This window comes from Diceros bicornis, chromosome 5 (genome assembly GCF_020826845.1).
Source record: "Diceros bicornis minor isolate mBicDic1 chromosome 5, mDicBic1.mat.cur, whole genome shotgun sequence".
NCBI classification, from domain to species: domain Eukaryota; kingdom Metazoa; phylum Chordata; class Mammalia; order Perissodactyla; family Rhinocerotidae; genus Diceros; species Diceros bicornis.
In genome coordinates, this window is record NC_080744.1 from 26,627,348 (window position 1) to 26,645,888 (window position 18,541).

Here is an 18,541-nt window from a genome sequence, read left to right on the forward strand (position 1 = left end):
AAGGAAAAATATTTTAGGAGAAACAGACATTTCAAAGCCAGTAACATTTTTAATCATACTCGTAACAGCCACTGAGGAATCAGAGAATATATACATTATGTCCTTCACTCCCATGCTCAAAACCTTCTTCCGAAGCAACAAAAGTACTCAGTGTCAATAAACAAATATTATTTGAATAAGATTGCACCAATATTTGCAAAGACCAGAAGCATATTTGCAGTGCAATACAGAGGCTGGTTTTTTTATCATTCTTTTCACTACACTCTCTTCTCTTACATATCAGTACCCACTAGGGTGGCCTGGAGCAACTTGTGGGGGCTGGATTTTGACATAATGATGAGAACTGAGACCATTTCACTCTTTGTGTGGTTTTACTTTGAAATTTCTTTGACCCTGGATGAGCAACTATGAGTGTCAGATTCTGTTTTCAATTTCACTAATGAAGAGTTGGGTATGAGGAAGATTCACTTCTTGTTCTTATGCTCTAGCCATTTGTATGATTTTGTATCAACCAGACACGGAGGGACAAACGACCACAGACTGTGACGAAACCAGAGTGAATCAAACAATCAGAGACACTCAGCAGCCAGGCCCCTTGTTGCTGCTCTGAGTTTGTGCTCAGCTCCCCCTGCAGCTCCCGTCACTGTGTCACTCATGGCACAGTAGTACACAGCGGAGTCTGATTCTTGGACTGAGGCTTTCTCCAAGTGGAAGGAGGTGGTTTCTTTATTGTATGTGGCTTCAAAACCTTTGTTGCTTCCCTTCTCCTTGGCTGTCACGGCTTTCAGGAGGAGCTGTGGACCAACACCAGGATATTGAACATACCAGAAAAGTGCAGGGTACCCTGTGGCTGAATAAGTACAGTTTATAGTCAGGGAATCCCCTTCTGAGAGAGTCACTTGGCCTTCCATCTGGGTCACTGAGTCTCCATAGGTTTGTCCTGGGGAAAAATAAAAGAGATCTGTGTCACCCCGGACATAAAACTCTGAGATAAAATGATGATTAAAGATTTTGCCGACACAACAGAAGAAAGAATACAAATTTTAAGAGCTATTTTACTTACGAAGCATTAAGAGTACCACAATCACTAAGCCTGGAGCAGAGTTCATCTCTAGAGTGTCATCTAAATAATGTTGTTGATTCTTCACCAGAAGAAATGTTGACGTCACAGTGAAATGATGGATCAAAGCCTACATTTCACTCAGGAAATGAGTTTGTGTTAGGAAGCTGCACCCCCTGGTGGACAGGGGCTGAAATGGGTGCATGTTTCCTAGACTCCTCCTAAAGTCAGCAGTATGTTCTCCTCCCTGATTTCGTTTATAAGGCACATGTCAATCTTCAGGTGGCTGTTGTAAATCTGAACAACAGCTGTCATAACCTTTAAGGTCTATTTTGTTCTTAGGGCACTACCTCACATGGAAATTTTTTAAAAGAGTATCCCAGAGTATTTCTGTAGCTGAGAAGATATCAATTTTCTTGAGTATTTTAATATAGTCCTAAATATTTTAGTGTATCCATTGTGAGCCAAACTTTAACCTACTAGAATGTCAGAAAAGAGTTTTGGGTTGAAATCAGAGGAAGGATTAAGAAATAGAGTCATTAATGAATGTTTTTTGGCACCATAACCCAACATATGGAGCAATGCCTACAATGGATATGGAGATGAATAAAACACAGTCCTTGCCCTCAAAGAAGCATAGTCAAGAAACATGAATACACAGGGAGCCTCTAGGGTGCTCAAATCTGTGATAAAAAGAAGCATGGAGAGGGAAGGTAGTAGGGGCATATGAGGGACATGTTTGCCAACATAAAGAATCAGGGAAGGCTTCCTGGAGGAAGGAACATCTAAGCTGAGACCTGAGGATGAGTCAAAGTTAGGCAGGCAAATGGAAATAGGAAGAAAGAGTAAGCAATAGATCAAAGGTTTGAGCTCAAAGCCCAAATTTCACCCCATGGACTCTTAGAAGCCTTGGTTTAACACATCCATTAGATCACTATGCTCTGGAAAGGTTTGGCAACAAGGATCTGGGATGAGGATGGGAGGCTGGAGAGGTGACAGCTGATCCCACATCAAAGTCGGTTGGTCCCAGACTGGAGGGGATTCTTTCCACCCCTTCCTGCCATAGCCAGGACCCTTCTTGGGAAACCCCGCCCAGACCCAGGGCTGAGCTGCAGCCTGGCTTCTGCTGTTCCAGTTTCTCTGCCTCAGGTCCCCTTTCCTGGTGAGCTGCAGACACATCTAACTGGAAGCCCAGGCTCCTGCAGGGCACTTGGCTCCAGCCCCATCATGGCCCAGCACTCATCCCTGGAGCACCCTCTCTGGCTTCAGTTTCAGCACAAGATTTTGCTTAGGGGTAAATCCTACAACATTTTCCAAATCAACAGCACCTTGGCATGTAACTGCGATGGAGGGGGTATCACTGGATTTGGAGTCAGGAAGATCTGCCTTTGAATGCCAGCTCTGCCACTTATATAGCTTGGCAAGTCACTGCATCTCTCTCAATATAAAACAGGGTAATGACACCAACCACAGAGAACTGCTGTGAAGATTCAAATGAGACGACGCATGTGAAAACTGCTTGTCAACCATTCAGAAGTGTGCACTTGTAGGTGGTTATTATCATGATGACTGTGATCACAAATAGCACTAAACGCTCATTCACTCAAAAAAAAAAAAAGAACAATGACTGACATTTATTCTGAGCTCACTAAATATTTGTTAAATTAAATGAAAATGATAAGCAGTCTTTGTTAAAGGAAACACTGCTATTTAAAATACAACATTTTCTCAGTCCTTAATTATATCAACCCTAAGGAATGCTATCTTCTTAATAAAAGCTTTTTAGGAGAAAAAGTCATACCGTTTATAAAAAGTCAAATATTCCTGAACTCCAGAATTTCAGAAAAAGTGAAAAATATGAATCCTGCATAGATAAAACACCATAATTGAAGTTACTCAATCCCTATAGAATGAACTGAGATCAATATCTTATTCTCCCACTGTTTCATTGACTCTGAGATGAGGTGGCTAGTCCGTGTGACTCAGGCAATGAGTACTAATCCCACATTCTTAGTGGAGATCTAGCCTCAAGGATGCTTTCCACTGTGGTCCATCTGCCAACATTTTGGTGCCAAACTCTAATCAAATAATTTTTCCCCCCAGGGTAGGGAACCAAGAAGATGTGAATTTGCATCAAAAGCCTGGAGCAAAGTCAAGACTGTCTTCTTTCCCATTTTTTCAAATTGTTAAAGACAAATCAGCTGAGATTCATACAAAAGCTGATAGCATAATCGATGTGTGACTGATTTAAATTACAGATTCTGGGATCCCACCACTAACTTCACAAATCATATTTTCCAGGATTGAGACTCACTAAGTTGTAATTTTTAAAAATTTTTAAAAGCTCCCCATGTGGTTTTGTTACACTCAGCCCGATATCAGCTTACAGATTTCATTTGTGACAACTGTCCTAGACCAAGACGGTCCTCAAAGATCAGAGAGAAAGCTCTAAGATCAGCATGAGAAAATGTCCCCCGACTACACAAATGTTAAAAAACTTTTTCTATGAAGTACCAGCAGCAAAATCAAGTACTTTTTAAAGTCCTTTTTATGACCATTCATTTTATAAAACAAAACAGAAAACCTCTGAGCATTATCAGGATGAAGTTCTGGAGAAGGACCCATCTTCTCTAAGGCCTTGTAAACATCTATCCCCAGACACGTAGACGGGGGCTTAGCTCAGTCTGTTTCTTGGAGTTCACTCTCCACAGATTCAGATCAAGAGTCTCCGTGAGTCCAGAGTCAATGTGTGAATATCACCCAGATGCTGACTTAAGTAAGAAATTCAGGCCTGGATACAGTTTGGGTTCACGAATCCCTTCCCTTCTCCTCATCCTTCTAAACCACATTGTCAGAACCTGGCACAAAACTATGCTAGAAAGGAATTCTGGAAAAGCTGATACAAACTTCTATTCTGATATACAGGGGAGAACTCAAAATAGGTTGGGATGATGCTAGGTTGAAAATAAACAGTATAGCACACAGATTTAGAAAGTTGTTATCTATACTTAAAAAAAAGAAAACACTTTTAGTCCGATGAGAACCTACAGGAGGAATATTTTGCATTTCGGGTCTCAGAATAGGACTTGTATAACATTGAGGGAGGATATTTGTTAAAATTGGATTTTTTTAATGGCTTTATGGATGCATAATTTTCATAATAGTAAGCTGCACTTATTTAAGGTGAATCATGTTAAAATATTTGGCATTTGCATATACTTGTGAAGCTATCACCACAATCAAGATAATGAGCATATGTATCTCCCCAAAAGTTTCCGTGTCTCATCCTCTCAACTCTCTCCTCACCTCTATCCTCCTTGTCCAGGGAACACCTCTGTCATTATAAATTAGCTTCATATTTTATAATTTTGAATAAACAGAATCATATGAACTCTTATCTGACATCTTCCACTCAGCATAATTATTTTGAGATTTCCATGGTCTTATAAATATCAATGGTTCATTTCTTTTTGTTGCTGAAGTATTATCCCATTATAGATATAAAATAATCTGTTTTTCTGTTCACCTGATGATACAAATTTTGGTTAGTCCCAGTCTTAGGCTGTTACAAATAAAGCTGCTAGGAACATGTGTGTAAATTCTTTGTATGAACATTTGCTTTCATTTCTCTTGAGTAAATATCTCGGAATGGAATGACTGGATCTTATGTCAGGTTTGACTACCAAATTTGACCTTATTAAATTTATTTATTCATTTTAGCAGTTTTCTTTTTTTTTATATTCCTTTGAATTTTTTACCCAGACAATTATGCTGCCTGTAAATAAATATATCTTCACTTCCACTTAAACTGTATATCTTTTCTTTCATTTGCCTGTTTGTACTGGTTAGAATCTTTAGCAAAATATTAAATAGAAGTGGTGAGAACCAAAATTTTTCACTTATCTCTGGTCTTTGGGGGAAAGCATTGTCTTTCACCATCAAGTATGACATGTGATACAGGTTTTTTACAGAGGCCCATGATTAAGTTGAGGAAATTCCCTTCAATTCCTAATTGACCGGGAATTTTTAATCAGGAATGAATGCTGGATTTACCAAATGTTTTTTCCGTACCTTCGGAGATTACCCTCATTCACTGATCATCTGCTACTTGTCAGTCTCTTCAGATACATTGTTGGTAAACTGTTACAGCAAATGTTAAAGAAGATACCACTCTCCCATTTTCCAAATAATGAAACAAAGCTCACATGTGATTAGCCAGTAGGTGGCAGAGCTAATACTTTTGAACACAAATATACCTGATAGGAAAATTCAGGTTTTCTATTTTTAACACTGTAGGTTGTTTTCAGAGAAAATTTCAAAAGAAGGTAGAATGGTAGCAGAATTATGTCTTCCCAAGCCCCTGAAATATTTTCATACAGTATGTTAACAGGTTCCATGTTCATCCAAATCAACATATCAGATAAAATAATTAAATGATTGCAGGTTTGGCTCATTCACCAAAAGGTGAAAAAAAAAAAAAACATAAAAGATACACAAACTACTATTCAGGAGCTGACCACCAGGAAGTGGCATGAGCATTCCTTTCAGACCAATTATTAGGCACCTTACTTGGGCAATGCACTGCAGCAAGGTGACAAACTTTCTAGGCTTTTGTCAACCACCAGGGTACTGGAACTTCATTCATGCCCAGTGAGTACTCTCTCTCTTTTCCTTGAAACTTGCTTGTGATAAAGAAGTTTAGAGTATAGTTTTCAAATGGATCTGTATAAATGTTTTTCATTATGTGATTATAGCTTGGTCTTTCCTATATGACTAATTAATTAAACCATGGTTTGGCCTTCACATAACCAGTCACAGTTATGAAGCTTTATTTCACAAGATTACAGAAGTTTAAAGACAGAAATGAGAGTAATTTTCAGATACATTCCAGGAATCTGAAGAGTCTACATATCCCATAAATTTGAACCATAGCTACTGGCCCAGCACTTTCTAGAATAAAACTTGGAGCACCTCACAATGAAAGACAAATACGTAAGCGGTAATATGGAAACCAAGACTTCCATATAAATATGGTTGAATAAACTCATTATTTTCCCCTTATCCTCACAGACATAATCAAAATAAACAAGAAAATTAAAGAAAATGAACACACACACTATGTCTATAATTTCAATCAAATTAAGAAGGAGAAACCAAATAATTGTAAAAGCTGCCAAAATCAGGTGAACTTACACAAATACATATGTACTGAACAGTTACCAGTATGCACTTCAGATCCAAAGGAAATTATTCCAGATTGAAGCCATCAAGCCACTCTCAAGAATATCTTCAAGTCTTTCAAGATTTGTTAATATGAAGAATTACATTAATAGACTTTCAAGTACTAAAATAATTTTTACATTTCTGGAATAAACTCAATTTAATTATGTTGTATTTCATTTTTTGTGCATGTATCTGTCTCTTCTCATTTTTTTCCTGGATCGTGTTAGTATTCTAGTTTTTCTTGAAATATCAGATTCTGGTTTTAACATTGCTTTTATTATTTTCTTTTGACCAATCAATTTCTGTTTTTACCTTTAATCCCTTCAATCTGCTTTCTTTAATTTTGTCTTATTGTATATTTTCTAATATCTTGAGTTGTATGCTGAAATTATTTAGTTTTAGTTTTTATTGTTTAATGAAAATCTATCAACTAGAACCAAATGACCTGAGTTTAAGAGAAGACTCTTTCATTTTCTAGATTTGTACACTGAGGTAAAACTTAATGCTGCTGTGTCTTTATAATATGAAAAGTAAAGCAGATCTTATTTCCTTCTCCTTTAGCATTCTCAATTACTAGCTAAACATTGCGTTAAAAATCAGTATTCTATTACAAATTCTGCATCTTGCTCTACACACAATCATATAGTAGAATATTAATTCTTAGAAGGACATTATTCTCTCATGTCTCAACTTTTGACTTAAATTTTGATGAGAACTGATGTATTAAAGATATAAAAAATTACATTATGGAATTTATACTCCTATATATGCTTGAATTTGGGGGCTTACATGAATACTTGAGGTTCATGGGACAAATACCCTATTCCCCACTCAACTGCCACAGCACCTGAAATTCCACTCTTAAAAACGCTTCCCCTTAGTACTCATTAATGGATTCAGCAAAACTGCAGAATGCAAAAACAATATGCAAAACTCAGTTGCATTTCTACCCACTAATAATGAACAACCTGAAAAGAAATAATTCCCTTTACAATAACACCAAAAGTGATAGAATATTTATGAATAAAGTTAACCAAAGGAGCTAAAGACATACACTGAAAACTACAAAGTATTGCTGAAAACAATTAAAGAAGACACAAATAAATGGAAAGCCATCTTGTGTTCATGGATTGGAACACCTACTATTGTTAACGTGTCAATACTACCGAAAGTTATCTGCATATTCAATGCAATCCCTATCAAAATTCCAATGGTGTTTTTTGCATAAATAGAAAAATCCGTCCAAAAATTCCTATGGCATCTCAAGAGAACCCCAAATAGACAAAACAATCTTGAAAAAGAAGAATAAAGTTGGAAGTCTCACATTCTTGATTGCAAAATGAATTACAAATCTACAGTAATCAAAACAGTGTGGTGTTAGCATAAAGACAGACAGTGAGAGCAATGAATAAAATAGAGAGCTCAGAAATAAATGATCAGATTAATTTCAATGAGTCTCAAGGCCATTTAATGGCAAAAGGACAGTCTTTTCAACAAGTAGTGTTGGGAAAACTTGAAATTCATATCAAAAGAAAGAAGTTGGACCCTTACCTGACACCATGTACAAAAATCAACTCAAAATGGATACAAGACCTAAACACAAAGCTAAAACCAAAAAACTCTTAGAAGAAAACATGGAGAAAAATCTTCATGACGCTGGATTTTGCAATAATGTTGTGGATATGACAACAAAAGCAGAATCTACAAAAGAAAAAACTAGATAAATTAACCTACATCAAAATTTAAAACTTCTGTGTATCAAAGGATACAATCAAAAGAATGAAAAGACCACTTACAGAATAGGAGAAAATATTTGCAAATCATATATCTGATAAGGGGTTAACACCCAGAATATAAAAAGAACTCTTACAACTCAACAGCAAAAAACCAAACAACCCAATTTGAAAATGGGTAAAGGACCTGAATAGTCATTCCTCTTAAGATACACAAATGGCCAATGAGCACAGGAAAAGATGCTAAACAACACTAATCATCAGGGAAATGCAAATCAAAACCACAAGGAGATACCACTTAAACCCATTAGACTGGCTACTATCAAAAAGAAAAAAAACAGAAAACAACAAGTGATGACCAAGATATGGAGAAATTGAAATCCTTGAGCACTGTTGGTGAGATGTTAAAGGGCAGCCGCTGTGGAAAACAGTATTGAGGTTCCTCAAAAAATTAAAGATAGAATTACCATATAAACCAGCAATTCCATTTCTGGGTTTAGACCCCCCAAATATGGAAAGAATTTGGATATATACTCAAAATACTGAGATATTCGTACACCCTTTTACATAGAAGAATTATTCACAACAGTCAAAAGGGGAAAACAACTCAATTGTCCACCAACAGATGAATGGGTAAACAAAATGTGGTATTACATACTATGGAATATTATTCGGCCTTAAAAAGGAAGGAAATTGTGACAACTTGGTACAACATGGATGAACCTTGATGACATGGTGCTGAACGAAATCAGCCAGTCACAAAAAGACAAATACTGTATGATTCCACTTACATGAGGTACCTAAAGTAGTCGAATCATAGAGACAGAAAGGAGAATGGTGGTTTCCAGGAGCTAAGGGGAAAGGAGGGGAAGGTTATTATTTAATGGGACATAGTTTCATTTTGAAAGATTAAAAGAGTTCTGGAGATGGATGGTGGTAATGATTTTACAATAATGTGAATATACTTAATACCACTGAACAGTACCCTTGAAAATGATTAAGATGGTAAATTGGATGTTGTGTGCATTTTACCAAAATTAAAAATAATTTTTAAAGCTTAAAAAGCATGCTTCTCTTTATGATTTCTGCTCTACACATCTGTTTTCCAAATGCAAATATAAGAAGAATTCATTCAAGATCACCTATCAATGAACCATTACTATACAAACTTTAGGACACTGAGAACATAGGGTTACAGGTAGAAGGAGGAAATAGGAGAGAATGAGGGTTTTGGATTGTGGAACATTGATTGGGCATAGCAGGCCTGGGGCTGTACAAAATGAGTCATATGACGGCATTAAACACTTTTGGAGAAGCGGTGAAGTGAAGGATAAGAACAGAGGAAAGAGAAAATTCATACTTGGACCCTTCACAGTATCCTTCTTATACTCACTAATTATTGATCATTTTATGGATAAGATGGGCAGGGGCAGATAAACCTGTGTTATAAAAATTGAGCTCTTCCAAACCAGACCTTGCAGCTTAGCCGACCAGACCAGACCAAGCGACCAGTGGATTGCAGCAAACAGCTGCAGCAGAGCACAGGGGGCTCAGATTACACAGCCCTTTACCCCCACACAGTGGCAGCAGGTGGAAATTGCAGCCAGATATTTCCAGGATGAGGAAAAACAAAGCCAACACAGGCACCACAATGCAAAGGTACGTAAAATCACTAGACCAGAAGGAAAATGACAAGTACCCAGAAAGCAACCCTGATGACACAGAAATCCATAACCTAAACAACAGAGATTTCAAAATAGCTATCATAAAAACAATCAAAGAAATATGAGACAACACAGACAAACAATTCAATGAGATTAGGAGTTTCTTCACAAAAGAGATTGAAATCATAAAGAAAAACCAATCAATGCTGATGGAGATGAAGAACACAATGGAGGAGATAAAGGAGAATCTGGAATCGTTAAAGAACAAAGCTGACAATATGGAGGAAAGAATTAGCATTATAGAGGATAGGAATACAGATATGTCCCAGATGGAAGAGGAGAGAGAACTAAGACTAAAAGGAAATGAAGAAAGTTTCCGAGAAATATCTGACTCTATTAGGAAATGTAACATAAGAATTATAGGTATTCCTGAGGGAGAAGAGTGGGAAAGAGGAACAGAGAGCCTATTCAAGGAAATAATAGTTGAGAATTTCCCAAACCTGGGGAAGGAGCAGGAAATACCAGTAAGCAAAGCCAACAGATCACCTAAATATGTCAACAGGCAAAGGCCCACTCCACGACATGTAGTGGTAAGGCTGGCCAAAGTCAATGACAAAGAAACGATATTAAGGGCAGCTAGACAAAAACAAAAAATAACGTACAAAGGAACTCGCATCAGGCTCTCAGCAGATTTCTCAACAGAAACTTTACAGGCTAGGAGAGACTGGAATGATATATTCAAAATACTGAAAGACAAAAACTTTCAGCCAAGAATACTCTACCCAGCAAAAATATCCTTCAAATATGATGGAGAAATAGTAACTTTCACAGATAAACAAAAGCTAAGGGAGTTCATGGCCACGAGACCCCCACTACAAAAAATACACACGAGGGCCCTCAGGCCTGAAAAATAGAAGAGAAAGGGAATACAAAGCTTGGAGCAAGGAGGAAAATAGGTAGACAAACTCAGAAAAATAGTAGATCTTTAATGGAATAGGTTAGTAACCACTCAAAGACCAAAATCAAAGATCAAAGGAAGGAATTAACCAAAAATAAATTTAACCTCATCACTGTAAATGCACACCCACAACACAAGATAGAATAAGGTATAACAAGAACGACTTAGAAGGGGAAGAGGACAGTGATTGAATTGACTTAGTATAAAGAAATAGGAGGCCATCAGATAATGGACTATCTCATACGCAAGATTTTTTACACAAACCTCAAGGTAACCACTAAACAAATAATCAAAACAAAACCACATATGATAAACAAGGAGAAAACTAGAAGAGTCATAAGACAGAACAACCAAACTGAGTTGGCAGTCCAAAACAAATGGGACAAGAAACAAAGGAAATGCAAAAGAACCAGAAAATAAGTGACAAAACAGCAACCTCATATATCAATAATTACACCAAATGCAAATACATTGAACTCTCCAATCAAAAGATACAGAGTGGCAGGATGGATTAAAAAGCAAGACCCAACAATATGCTGCCTCCAGGAAACACATCTCAGCTCTGAAGACAAGCACAGACTCAGAGTGAAAGGATGGAAGACAGTACTCCAAGTTACTGGCTAACAAAAGAAAGCAAGTGTTGCCATACTCACATCAGACAAAGTAGACTTCAAGATAAAAGAGGTTAAGAGAGACAAAGAAGGGAAATATATAATGATAAAAGGGACACTCCACCAAGAAGACATATCACTTGTAAATATATATGCACCCAACATAGGATCACCAAAGTACATAAAGCAACTATTAACAAACCTAAAAGGAGACATTAACAATAACACAATAATAGTAGGGGATCTTAATATCCCACTTACATCAATGGATAGATCATCTGGACAAAAAGTTAATAAAGAAATTGTGGACTTAAATGAAAAACTGGAGGAGATGGCCCTAGCAGACATATACAGAGCACTCTATCCAAAAACATCTGACTACACATTCTTCTCAAGCATGCATGGAACATTCTTAGGGATAGACAATATCTTGTGAAACAAAGCAAGCCTCAATAAATTTAAGAAGATTGAAATCATAACAAGCATCTTTTCAGACCATAATGCTATGAAACTGTAAATGAACCACGAAAAGAAAACTGGGAAAGTGACAAAAATGTGGAGATTAAACAACATGCTACTGAACAACTAATGGATTATTGGTGAAATTAAAGGAGAAATCAAAAACTATCTGGAAACAAACAACAATGAAAATATGCCATACCAAACCATATAGGATGCAGCAAAAGCAGTCCTGAGAGGGAAACTCATAACGATACAAGCCCACCTTAACAAACAAGAAAAAGCCCAAATAAGCAACCTTAAATTAGACTTAACAGAACTAGAAAAATAAGAATAAACAAAGCCCAAAGTCAGCAGAAGGAGAGAAATAATAAAAATCAAAGCAGAAATAAATGAAATTGAGACCGAAAAAAACAGTAGAAAGGATTAATGAAACAAAGAGTTGGTTCTTTGAGAAGATAAACAAACTCAACGAACCCTTAGCCAGGCTTACTATGAAAAAAAGAGAAAAGTCTCAAGTAAATAAAATTAGAAATGAAAGAGGAGAAATTACAATGGATACCTCAGAAATGCAGAGGATTATAAGAGAATACTATGAGAAATTATATGCCAACAAATTGAACAATCTAGAAGAAATGGATAAATTCTTAGACTCATACAACCTCCCAAAACTTAACCAAGAAGAAATGGAGAATCTGAATAGACCAATCACAAGTAAAGAGATTCTAATAGTAATCAAAAACCTCCCAAAAAATAAAAGTCCAGGACCAGACAGCTTCTCCGGTGAATTTTACCAAACATTCAAAGAAGATTTCTTCTTCTCAAACCATTCCAAAAAATAGAGGAAGATGGAACACTTCCTAAATCATTCTATGAGGCCAACATCACTCTGATATCAAAGCCAGACAAAGACAATAAAAGAAAGAAAATTACAGGCTGATATCGCTGATGAACATAGATGCAAAAATCCTCAACAAAATATTGGCAAACCGAATACAGCAATACATTAAAAAGATCATACACCATGGTCAAGTGGGATTTATACCACGGACGCAGGGATGGTTCAACATCCGCAAATCAATCAACATGATACATCACATCAACAAAACAGAATAAAAACCACATGGTCATCTCAATAGACACAGAGAAGGCGTATGACAAGATACAACATCCATTTATGATAAAAACTCTCAACAAAATGGGTATAGAAGGAAAGTGCCTCAACATAATAAAGGCTATTTATGACAAAACCACAGCCAATATCATACTCCACGGGGAAAGACTGAAAGCCATTCCTCTGAGAACAGGAACGAGGCAGGGCTGCCCACTCTCACCACTCCTGTTCAACATAGTACTGGAGGTTTTGGCCAGATCAATTAGGCAAGAAGAAGAAATAAAAGGAATCTAAATAGGTAATGAAGAAGTGAAACTCTCACTATTTGCAGATGACATGATTTTATATATAGAAAACCCTAAAGAATCCATTGGAAAACTATTAGAAATAATCAACAACTACAGCAAAATTGCAGGGCACAAAATCAATCTGCACAAATCAGTTGCATTTCTGTATGCTAATAGTGAACTAACAGAAAGAGAGCTCGAAAAGATAATAACATTTACAATTGCATCAAAAAGAATAAAATACCTAGGAATAAATATTACCAAGGAGGTGAAAGACCTATACAATGAGAACTATAAGACATTACTGAAAGAAATTGATGATGACATAAAGAAATGGAAAGATATCCCATGCACGTGGATTGGAAGAATAAACATAGTTAAAATGTCTATATTACCTAAAGCAATATACAGATTCAATGCAATCCCAATCAGAATCCCAATGACATTCTTCAAGGGAAGAGAAAAAAGAATACTAAAATGTATATGGGGCAACAAACGACCCCGAATAGCTAAAGAAATCCTAAGAAAAAAGAACAAAGCAGGAGGCATCGCAATCCCTGACTTCAAAACATACTACAAAGCAATAGTAATCAAAACAGCATGGTACTGGTACAAAAACAGACACACAGATCAATGGAACAGAATTGAAAGCCCAGAAATAAAACCACACATATACGGACAGCTAATTTTCGACAAAGGAGCTGAGAACATACAATGGAGAAAGGAAAGTCTCTTCAATAAATGGTGTTGGGAAAACTGGACAACCACATGCAAAAGAATGAAAGTGGACCATCTGCTATTGCCATTCACAAAAATCAACTGAGAATGGATCAAAGACCTGAAGGTGAGACCTGAAACTATAAAACTCATAGAAGAAAATATAGGCAACACAGTATGTGACATTGGTCATAAAGGAATCTTTTCGGATGACATGCCTACCCAGACTAGGAAACTAAAGAAAAAATAAGCAAGTGGGACTTTATCAGATTAAAGAGCTTCTACAAGACAAACGAAACCAGAATCAAGATGAACAGACAATCCACCAGGTGAGAGAGACTATTTGGAACACATACATCTAACAAGGGGTTGATCTCCATAATATATAAAGAACTCACAACTGAACAACAAAAAAACAAACAACCCGATCAAAAAATGGGCAGAGGAAATGAACAGACACTTCTCCAAAGAAGATATACAGATGCCCAATAGGCACATGAAAAGATGTTCAACATCATTAATCATCAGGGAAATGCAAATCAAAACAACACTAAGATATCACCTCACACCAGTTAGAATGGCTATAATCACCAAGACAAAAAACAACAAATGTTGGAGAGGATATGGAGAAACAAGAACCCTCATACACAGCTGGTGGGAATGCAAACTGGTGCAGCCTCTATGGAAAATGGTATGGAGATTCCTTAAAGAATTAAAAATAGAGATGCCCTATGATCCAGCCATCCCACTACTTGGAATCTATCCAATGAACCTGAAATCAACAATCCAAAGAGGCTTATACACCCCTATGTTCATTGCAGCCTTATTCACTAAAGCCAAGAAGTGGAAGCAACCCAAATGTCCCTCAACTGATGATTGGATCAACAAGATGTGGTATATATATATACAATGGAATACTACTCAGCCATAAAAAGACAAAATCGTCCCATTTGCAACAACATGGATGGGCCTGGAGGGTATTATGTTAAGTGAAGTAAGCCAGAAGGAGAAAGACAAACACTTTATGATCTCACTCATATGTGGAATATAAACCAACACATGGACAGAGAAAACTGTATTGTGGTTACCAGGGGCAATGGGGGTGGAAGGTGGGCACACGGGGTGAAGGGAGACATATATATGGTGACGGACAAACAAAAATGCACAACCCAAAATTTCACAATGTTAAAAACTATTAAAACATCAATAAAAAAAATTGAGCTCTTCCATGCTAAAATTGTTAATATAAATGGAATGAGGTCTAAGCCGAAAGCTCATCACACAGTGGACATTCACAGATTTTTTTTCTGAATAAATGGATATATATAAATGAATAAATTACTTTTATTAAAAAATCAAGCCACATTAATACACTGCCTTCTATTTTTTAATTTCTTAATTGAAACATTTGTACCTCTATTCAAGAGTGAATTGTTTTTATTGTACTATATTTTGTAGGTGTTGGATTAAGGTTAGGACAGCTCTGTAAAATATACTTTATAGTCTAAATGGTAAAAATACATTACAAATTATCTATACTTTGAAAGTTAAAGCTCTTAGCTATAACATCAAGGTGATTTGTTTTTTTTTAGGGGGGGAGGAAGACCATCCCCGAGCTAACATCTGCCAATCCTCCTCTTTTTGCTGAGGAAGACTGGCCCTGGGCTAACATCCCTGCCCATCTTCCTCTACTTTATACGGGACGCTGCCACAGCGTGGCTTGACAAGCCGTGTGTCAGTGCGTGCCGGGGATCCGAACCCGGGCCACCAGCAGTGGAGCCTGCGCACTTAACCGCTATGCTACCAGGCCAGCCCCCAAGGTGATTTTGTAAATAGCTTTTCTTTACACTTGGAATACCAGTAAAAATGAAGGCTATGAAAGGAAAGTTCTCTTAAATATGTATACACAGATGAGTATGTAGGAATTGATAGAGAGAAATTCATTTGAAGATAAAGGTAAGAAACCTTGAGAAACATCAAAAGTCCTTTATAAATTGAAAAAGTAGAGTTTCTTGAATTAAAAAAAAAATAGGACAGATATTTTAAATGTTAAGATACTCATTGGGTACAATGTCATCTTTCTGGTTTTCAAAAACTTTTTGTTTTGTTTCTCTGTTTCTTTTAATGGGGGGGATATTGAACATGAGCAAAATGCGACAGAATTTTTAACATTTATATTAAAAAATAAATGTAGGGGCTGGCCCAGTGGCACAAGCGGTTAAGTGCACGCGCTCTGCTGCGGCGGCCCGGGGTTCACCGGTTCGGATCCCCGACGCGCACCGACGCACTGCTTGGCAAGACATGCTGTGGTGGCATCCCATATAAAGTGGAGGAAGATTGGCAGATGTTAGCTCAGGGCCGATTTTCCTCACAAAAAATAAAAAATAAATGTGTAAAAATTACCCCCCAAATTCTTGAAAAACAGTCATAGAGAGCAGTGATTTATCCTCACAGGCAATAAAATTTTCAGTAAAACTATCTTCTCAGGTTGCATAGAATGAGACAAATAGATCAATGATGAAATAGCATGATATACAGAAAGAGGAAATATACAGAGAGATTTCATGGCTTTCCTTATTGAAAACAGTGCCTGCAAGATAATAAAAGGAAACCAGAATATGTCACCCCAAAATATACCTCTTTGACATAAAAATTATTTTGAAATGAAGGCAATTAAGGAGCAGTAAACACAGAAAAGCATCCTCATCTTCTGGCTAAAAGTTGGAAATAAATTCTCCTTTTATTGGAGAGAAACTCTTAATCATTCCAGAGATGACACCAGAGGAATCTACAAGCAAAGCTCGTTAAACTAACCCTTATCGAAGATGAGAACTGAGGATCCTAATTGGACTACCACTGGCCCAAACCCCTTTGTCTGGTCAGTGCTTCACAGATTTATTGTTTCTTTGTCAGTTTAATTCTTAGGCCCAACAAAGGACCCTACGTAATACATACTCAATAAATATTTTTTTAAATAAATTGATCTAAAAATCCAACATTCACTCATATTTTTCCTTATTTTTTGGTCCTATGTTTCTGTACTTCCTTAGCCAATTCTTCTACCATGATCTAATCATCAAATGACAAAGATTTTATGTGGCTGTTCTTTCTCTTCAATCTTCTGTCAAGTTCTGTATGTCTACCGTTAAGCCAGTGATGCAGGGATAAGGAAGTTTTTGATGAATGATAACTCTGGGCAGGTTCTATGAACCTAGAAAGATATTTTCTTAGAGTGAGTGTTTTCTCTCTAACCCTACACCTGTGTTGCCACAGCCCTAGCCACTTCCTGTCTATGAATGCAGTTCCCTGCCTTGGTCCCCACAGCAGGTGCATGTATCAAGCAGAGCCCTGGGGTTTTTGTACAACTTCCTCCAACATGCCTCTCACTGTGGGCTCACTCAGCGCACAGAAATACACTGCGGAGTCCTTGATCTCTGAAGCTGAGATGACAAGATTAATGGACTTGTTTGCCTTCTGGAAATTCAATGAGTAGCGACCTTCTGTGGCATTTTGTTGATAAGATTCCTGACCAATAAGGAAAATCATTGCCCCACTGCTGGGTTGTTTGTACCAGAATAGACTATAACTTCCATCACTGGTATCATATCTGCAGTTCAGGGTCACAGCCTCCTTCTCCTGCACTAACTTTGCCAGTTGGGTTTGAGTTACTTTCTGGGCAACACTGGATCCTGAAAGAAAAAACACAGAAGCAGAAGGTTTTGGGATAAATGAAATAAGACCAAGAATTTCTATTTTACCCCCTGTCACCTTTCCTTCCCAAGGTACCCCAAGACACTGGTAGTACCCCTGGTGCTTAAGTCAGAAGAGGTATTTTCCCACAGGGCCATCCCTACCTAGCCACACTGAAGCCATGACCACCTTCAGAAGGCTGGAGAGCAACTTGTTTGAGTTCTTCCACTGGATGGAAAACATCTTGTTCCTCAACTTCAGAGCTCTGCACTGTAGGTGAGCCTGACAGAGTGAGGGAAGAATTACTGGGTATGTGCTGTTCACTCAGGACAGGAAACAGGGGTTTCCTCGTGTAGCAGGTTGGCGTGAGTCATACCAAACTTCTCTGTGAACTGGCTGAGACTCTCACCCACCCCAAACTACCTTATGAAGTAACCAACTCTTATTTTGAAAATAAGTACATATGAAAATAAATATGAGTAAAACTAAAGGGAGATTGATGACTCAATCAACTGCTATGTTCAGTCACTGTATAGGTGATGGAACTGTGTGGGTGGAACTTAATTAAAAATACTATGTGCAATGGATTATTACATAAAATGTAATAATCATATATTCTCACATCTATGTATGCTCTTGTTTCAACTAAGGTAGAAATAAATCACTTTCTGATAAGAAGGCAAACCTTCATGGACTAATTGCTGTTGCTCTTTCGATCTACCTATTGTCACAGCAATTTTCTGTCTCCCTCTCAATGTCTGGTCAGTTGCCTATCTTGAGCCAAAAATAGAAAAATCTAATCACTCTGTGCTGAAGACTTTAGATTGAAGCCCCTCAAACATTGACTCCTGTCACAAAGTTCCCTTTCTCTTTTCTCCTTAGTTTTGACAGCCCAGCTCTATTCATAAAGTCCAGAACAGACACCAGAGTTTGGTTATTGGGTTATTCAATCTGTGACATATACTTTTCCCATTACCTCAGTTGGGAGCCTAAATGAACCCCATTGAGCTTCTATGCTCTGGATG

General features: G+C 37.3%; 2 gene segments (V, D, J or C); both read right to left on the reverse strand.

Annotated features, from left to right (window-relative positions):
• Positions 1-569: 569 nt before the first annotated feature.
• Positions 570-1,142, reverse strand: LOC131405481 (T cell receptor alpha variable 9-2-like). The segment is given in 2 exon segments: positions 570-940; positions 1,064-1,142. Coding segments are annotated over 2 exon segments (417 nt in total).
• A 16,020-nt stretch (positions 1,143-17,162) lies between these two features.
• LOC131405482 (T cell receptor alpha variable 14/delta variable 4-like) lies at positions 17,163-17,791 on the reverse strand. The segment is given in 2 exon segments: positions 17,163-17,515; positions 17,681-17,791. Coding segments are annotated over 2 exon segments (432 nt in total).
• Between the last annotated feature and the right edge of the window lie 750 nt (positions 17,792-18,541).